This window comes from Plasmodium malariae, assembly GCF_900090045.1.
Source record: "Plasmodium malariae genome assembly, chromosome: 1".
Classification (NCBI taxonomy): domain Eukaryota; phylum Apicomplexa; class Aconoidasida; order Haemosporida; family Plasmodiidae; genus Plasmodium; species Plasmodium malariae.
This window is the reverse complement of record NC_041775.1, coordinates 811,297-818,883: the sequence shown is the minus strand read 5'-3', so window position 1 is coordinate 818,883 and position 7,587 is coordinate 811,297. Positions and strand designations below refer to the sequence as shown.

The 7,587-nt window shown below is 24.2% G+C and overlaps 2 protein-coding genes across 2 annotated transcripts; both read right to left on the bottom strand.

Moving 5' to 3' along the window:
- Nucleotides 1–3,221: 3,221 nt before the first annotated feature.
- Nucleotides 3,222–5,051, bottom strand: PmUG01_01026200 (conserved Plasmodium protein, unknown function; the record flags this gene model as incomplete). The annotated part of the gene is made up of 1 exon (XM_029008498.1): nucleotides 3,222–5,051. The coding sequence occupies one exon, from the start codon at nucleotides 5,049–5,051 to the stop codon at nucleotides 3,222–3,224; it is 1,830 nt and encodes a 609-aa protein (XP_028860051.1).
- Nucleotides 5,052–5,615: 564 nt separating this feature from the next.
- Nucleotides 5,616–7,358, bottom strand: PmUG01_01026100 (conserved protein, unknown function; the record flags this gene model as incomplete). The annotated part of the gene is made up of 6 exons (XM_029008496.1): nucleotides 5,616–5,702; nucleotides 5,833–6,114; nucleotides 6,280–6,489; nucleotides 6,714–6,806; nucleotides 6,939–7,089; nucleotides 7,321–7,358. The coding sequence occupies 6 exons, from the start codon at nucleotides 7,356–7,358 to the stop codon at nucleotides 5,616–5,618; spliced, it is 861 nt and encodes a 286-aa protein (XP_028860050.1).
- Nucleotides 7,359–7,587: the final 229 nt, after the last annotated feature.

Here is a 7,587-nt window from a genome sequence, read left to right as displayed (position 1 = left end):
AATAAATAAATAACACTTGTAATTTTAGTCGACATATAATTTTTACTTTACAATTTTTTTCCGTTTTTTGTGTTTATCATTTTTACGGTGAAGTTTACATATTTATTTGTACAAGTTCGTGTACATATACGTATGTATAAAAATATATGCATATACAAACGTGCATATACATACATACATACTTTTCGAGAATAAAAAATGTTATACTCAATAATACGCAAAATATGTGAATGTATTTATGCATATTTTCCAAATGCTTTAAAGATTTATTCAATAAAAAAAAAAAAATAAATTTAAAAAATGTGTATTCACAATCATTTTCATTTGAATAATTATACATAAAACATATACTTAAAAATGGATTGCCAGAAAATTGGAAATATCAAAAATAGATGAATAAAAAAGGAAATATTGGACAGTAAAAAAATATATATAATAGTAGAGGTTAAAAAGGAGAAAAAAAAAGAAAAATAAGTAGCCATGCGTATAATTATACATATATATACTGTATTATACATATACAAAAATAAAGTGTACGAAATATATAAATGAGTTTTTCTCACAATTTACATTCCATAATTAACAAAAAAAAAAAAAACAAAATTATATTTTTTAAGGTTCAACGATAATAATATAAATGGGGAAAAAAGATAAGAGAAACAAGGAAAACAAGAAAAACGAGCAAAATAGCAATATAACAAACAGAGCAAAATAGCAAAATGAGTAAAATAGCAAAATGAGTAAAATAGCAAAACTAGTAAAATAACAAAACGAGTAAAATAGCAAAACAAGAAAGATAGCAAAATAACAAAAAGAGCAAAATAACAAGAAGAGCAAAATAACAAAAAGAGCAAAAATAGCAAAATAAGTATAAGGATAACAAGCAAAATAAACAAAATAAAGCAAAACATGCATATGAATGTGTTAAATTGGTCAAATGATAAAAAAAGAGTTAAATACACTAAATCAAAAAAAAAAAAAAAATGAAAGAAAAAAGGCTAGTTCATAAATGATTATTAAAATAACAACAAGAATTTTAATTTAATTTTCATTTTTTTCAATTGTTAAGATCAAAGTTATGAACTATTATTTGTTATTGAAGCTTTTAAAGATCATATAAGTACATGTTTTTATGATGTAATATTATGTTATTATGTAATTTAAATATAATTATCAAAAATACAATTTTAAAATAAGATTAAGTGTAACAAGTTTTTGTTTTATTTTGTTTTATTTTGTTTTATTTTGTTTATTTTGTTTTTTTTATTTTATTTTATTTTATTTTATTTTGTTTTATTTTATTTTTCCTTTTTCTTTAAAATTAATGCAAAAATTAATTTTCTTTTACATTTTATATTATGTTTTATTTTTTTACACTCTGCCTTGATGTAAATTAAGTCGATTATATGTATTTTATGTGTATATATGTGTACATTTTATATATGTATGTACGTGTATATTTGTAAATATGTAAATAAAGAAATAAAGAAATATATATATATATATATATATATATCAGTAAAATATGTGTCATTATATATATGACCATATGCACATTACTCTATTGGCCTTCTTTTTTTGAACTTTATATTTTTGTGCACTCACAATTATTCTATATTTTATTTTTTATTTTTATTTTTATCACAATTTAAAATGTATAATTTCTTCATAATATAATAATTATGTTTTTATTCGTTATGCCATAAGAAAAATAAAAAGGGAAATAGTTCAAAAAAAATTATTGGAAATATATTTGAGAGTAAAAAATAAAAAATTTTTAATAGTACAAAATTACACAAAAAATTGTGCTACGATAATAATTATTTGGAAAATTGATAATACACGAATATACATTTTTTGTTTTTAAAATTGTAATTATTTATACATATATGTATATACGTACACATGTATACACATATAAGTTGATATGTTCTTACTTATATTTGATGGAAAAGGTACAATATTATGGTAGTTTATATATATCCAGAAAAAATAAAATTATTTAATAATAATATTTTAAAGTTTTTATTAAAATTAAAGCATTTTTTTACATTTAGAAAAAATCTTGAAAATCTCTTTTCTTTTTTATGAAATAAATAATATGTCGAATAAACATATAAAAATATCAGTACATGCAAAAAATTAATTTTGTGCACATGTGATTTTCATTTTGCTCTATTTAAGGTTTCATTGTTCTTAAAGTACATATATAAATATATACACATACATATATAATTGCAAATATATATATATATATATATAAATGTACTTAACACGCTGTGTAAAACTCTTTCCCGTAAAATAAGCGTATATATATATATATATATATATGTGTATAGTTATGTTTGTATACAAGCATATGAAGGATTGTCATATCAATAATGAAGTTTCCGCTACACAATATTTTTTTTTTTTTAATAAATTCCATGTGCATTATAAAATTAATCATGGTTATACGTTTAAAACGTTAATCTATTTTACATGTATATATATATATATACGTATAGGTACATAATAATCAATTTTTTGAATAGCTTTATTTTTGCGGAGCATTTTTGGAAAATTGCTTTTCGTAACATTTTACACTTTTCTGAGTGTTAAAAAAAAAAAAAAAAAAAGCAAATTATTTTAAAAAGAGCAATTATTAGATGCTTTATCCAAAAGCTCAGAGTTAATTCACCAATATAATTATTTAAGAAATGTTATTGTGATTAGTTTTTTGAAAACAATTTTTAATGCACATTTTCTTTATTTTGCTTTTCGTGGAATAATTTGCGTTTTTAGTTTTACACATATGAATTATAGTATTTGGAGAATAATTTTTTTTACCCAAGAATAGGTGAAATGCTTGTTTAAATGCACACACATAGAACTATTAGTGAAATATGTGAGAAGTATAGCGTATACATAAACTTAAAATTTGTTTAATGTGCAAGCATTCTTAAGAAGCTTAATTTAAAATTTGTGTATGTATATATATATTTGTTCATGAAATGTTAACGTAAGTTTTTTTTTTTTTTTTGTATTCTTTGATATTTCTCTAGTGATTTTCGTTTAAAGGCATTTTTTTTTTTTTTTCGACTTTTTTTTTTAAAATATCTTTTAATATTAAGGAATAGTTTTAATTTGATTTTTATGAAATGTGCTTTTTTGATTATTTCAGTTTTTGGATTTTTTTTCTGTATAGCTCTTTTTTCCCATACCTGGGGGTATTTAGCATACTAATTTATTTTTGAATTTAATTGTTCCTTTTTATGAGCATTTATATTTTCGTTAATATGATCGTAGAACATCTTTCTTATATCTTTTATTGAAGTTCCTCTGAATATTTCTTTTTCTAAAGATTCATATATTGGAACAAGTTCTTTTTGTTTTGAGTGTGTGTAATAATTTTGATCCTTTTTATGAATTTTTTTTTTTTTTTTTTTTCCTGTACGAGTCATATGTTTTTTTTCGTGCTCGCATTCATCAATTCCGCGTGTTGTTGAATTAACCTTTTCATTATTTACATATTTAACTTCCGTATCTTGAATTTTTTCCCCACCTTTTTCGTGAAATTTTGTTTCGATTCCTGTTATAAGTTCTGTTTCATTCTTTTCTATTTCGTCATTTGCTTCATCACATATGGATACAATATTAAATTGTCGCTGACCAAGGGTATGCAACTTTTCATCAATTTCACTACCTGAGGAGCACATGGCTATTTTATTTCTGAAGTGTTCATATTCTCTATTTTCCATATCCGGAGTTACAATTATTCTGTGAATATTTCGTTTGTTATATTCTTGAAGGGTCCTTTTTATGTATCTGTTTGCGTACATATTATTATCATGTGTTAGTTGAGGTCTGTCATATTCATTGTTTTGAATGTCTTCATGTGTGCATTCCAATTTTTTTTTTTTTTTTTTTTTCCCTTCCTCTTCTTTTTTTTCCTCTTTTTTGCATATTTCCCATTTTTTTCTTAACAAGTCAGAAAAAAAAAACTCTCCTTTCAAATTAATTGATTTTTCATAACCATTATTATGTATGAAACATTGTATATATTTTAACTGCAAAAGAATTGCAACTTCACAAGGATTACTTAGGTAATTATTCTGTAAAATAATTGGTATGTTTAATTTTCTGAGCAAACTATGTAAAAGATAAAAAGTATTTGTAATATGTGGTTTAGCAACATTTTTAAGTTCTTCTATGGAAAGATAGCCATGTCTGTAAAATATAAAAAATATTTTTATGCAATCTGAAAAATCTTTAACAATGTATGGTGTTTGATTTGGACAATCTTTTTTATCCTTATATAGTATATACGTTGCAAAATTTTTTAAAATGCATATTTGTTCCTTTTTTGATATTTTTGTTTTATAGTCCTTCGCATATTCATCAGGATTATTATTTTCGTAACTGATATTGAACTCACTATGTTGTGTGCACACATTCAACTCACAATTTTTATTATAATAAAGATTTTTATTTTTATCATATTTAAATAATGATTCATTTGTTGTGATATGAAAAGGATTATTTATTGTTTCACGATAAAGGGATAATGAAAATTTTTTAAGTGTGTAATTGTACCAATTTAATAAAGGCCTGGATATATTTTTTAAATTCTGAAATTCAAATCTGTCAAATAGTTGTATCAAAAAAATATTAACTTTTTTTTCTTTTTGTTCATATATATCTACTGATGATACTATAGAGTAATAATAAGTGTTGTTCTTATAAATAATTGATAATGCATTTTCTAAATTTTGTATTGCACATTTTTTTTTTATTGCTTTAAGGAATATTCCACGAATTTCAACATGAGGTATATAAATTTTTATTAATTTTAAAATCAGCAGTCCGTCTTTTATTTCTTCATATATGTTATTTTCATTTAAAATTTTACTGCATATTAAAAGGCTGTTTAACCAGTCAATGATGACAGAAAAAGAATATATTCCTAGACATTTTGTTTGATACAGTGTTTCTTTTTTTTTCGCGTATATTCCACATTTGGTAATTTCGTTGTAAAGCTTCCCCCTGTTATCGAAACTATGAGCCCCCATTAAAAAAGCTATGCTTGTGTGGTGTTAGTGTATGCGCATATGTACGTGCATGTGTATGCCCATATACACAAACGGACGAACAGGTAAGTACATATTATGCCTACCTATTCACACACGTAGGTAAAAGCAACAAGTACAATGTTCAGAATTATTCCTAATTTAGTCTATTCGAATAGTATGATATACAATTCTTTTAAATGAGCATATTAATGCAATATTATGTTTAGGCATTTTACGAATGATCTTGTACGACTTTGAAAAATTAAAGGTAAAACTTTGTTGTTATAAAATAATAAAAACAAGGTTAAAAAAAAAAAAAAAAAATGCAAACACGGTAGAGTAAAATTAACTGAAAAAATAGTTATGCAAAATAAAATGCATAACGAAATAACAGCAAATAAAAATTAAAAAAGCAATGTTGCGTATTAAAAGAATGGCAACACAAGGAAAATAATCACAAAATTACAAATGCTTTTTTGTGCACATGAAAAAGGTGTAAGTTTTAATAATTCGAGTACAAGTCTTATAAATGTGAAAATAAAACATTTTTCTTTTTACAAATTATTAAAATAATAAATCATGGAAATGTATATTTTCTTCATTCTTGTCTTCTTTATTTTTTAGAGAGATTTTTTCAAGCTTCTTTTTAACCTGATTAAAAATAAAAAAAAATAAAGTGGATGTATTTTTTTTTTTTTTTTTTTTTTTTTCAACATGTTAATAAGTGTTCAAATGAATAAAACATTATATATCTTTAATATTTTTATAAATTTATTTTTACATAGTATATTTTTTTTTCTCTTAATATTGATCGGTTTTCAGGGGGCATAGATAAAGAATGGTTACTCTCACTACTGCGATCTTCGTTCTTATTTCTTTTCTTTCGATTTTCCTTTTCTTTATCTTTTTCCTTTTGCACTTCTTTATTCCTTTCTCTGTCCTTTTCCTTTTTTCTATGTTCCCTTGATAATTTTTTTTTTTCTTTTTTTTTTAAGTATTTTTTAATTTTCCTGTAATGTAATTTATATGCGCAATCCATACATGCCCTCACTTTTACATTTGTCTGAAGTTGGTAAAGTTGGAAGAATAATAACGAGGGTTCAAAATTCCAGGTACATAAGCATAGCCACGTACAATAGCATGTACGTGTAGGTATATATATATATATATATATATATATATATATATATACAAACACATGCATATGTACAAACACATGCATATGCACAAACACGTACAAATGTACAAACACTTGAAAATTTACACACATATATGGGAGAATATCTGTTTTTATCACCTCCTTTGTAATTTCCCCCTCGACATATTGAAACAAAAACTCGTACGTCTTCAAGTCTGTATTATTGCATTTTTTAGAGGAGCAAATTATATGTCCTTTACCGTTAATTATTTCTTCTTCTGTTCTCCACCTTAATCCTATCTATTACAAAGTTGTAAAAAAAAAAAAAAAAAAAAAATTTATAGCTTGCAATATACCTTACTCACACCTGAGTAATGTATGTAATTGTATATATAACTATATATATTACATTTTCTGTAACTGCTGAATGAATTATATGTATAGAGGACCAATGAGAGGATATTGTTTCATCATACGACACAAATTATAAGTTAGAAAAGGTTGCTGGTGCATACTGTCCTTACTTTAGTTTCTTTGTACTTTGTCAGATCGCATATAACATATTTGTTACATATGCTGTTATAGTATCTTTGCAAAAGGGAATTTTTCTCGTTTGACTGAACAGTTGTAAAAAATTTCGCACACACATATGCACATATATATATATATAAACACGTGCCAGTGTATACTTGTTTATATATGCATAGATAAGTAACTGTGTTTCCCTTTCGAGGGAAGGATGCTCGTACCACATCATGTATGAAATTGTATTTTTTCTTCAGAATATCATAATCATTTAAATACTGTTCATTCTTATTTTCTTTTTTTTCTTTTTCTAATAATCGAAGGGACATCATCAGCTTATGCCTCTCGAATGGACATAGCGCGTCAAATACATTTCTAAAATTGTAAGCAAACCAAAGTGCAAATATATGTGCATACGTGAGTGTATACATAACACATGGTTATACGCATATACGCTCACACACGAACACATACATATGTATGCGTAAACACATAAACACACACATATGTACGCGTAAACACATAAACACACACATACCCACACGCACATGGGTATATACGTTCGCATGTGTAAAATCTATATAATGAGCTTTTATTCTTTCTAACTTAGGTATTTTGTAGCCGCTCAAGTCAACATAACTCATGGCTTCTAATTGTTAAATGGGCAGAATGTTAAGATAAAATTTGCTGTTAAAGATTAAAATATAAGAGTTAATATTTATAAATACTTTTAATCATACCAAAAAATTAACGACGTATGATTAGAATTCTATTATAATAGTATTGTATGGATATATATATATATATATATATATAATATATATATATGTGCACATAAAAGTTTACATGCAAAAATATTGCCTTGGGGTCTTC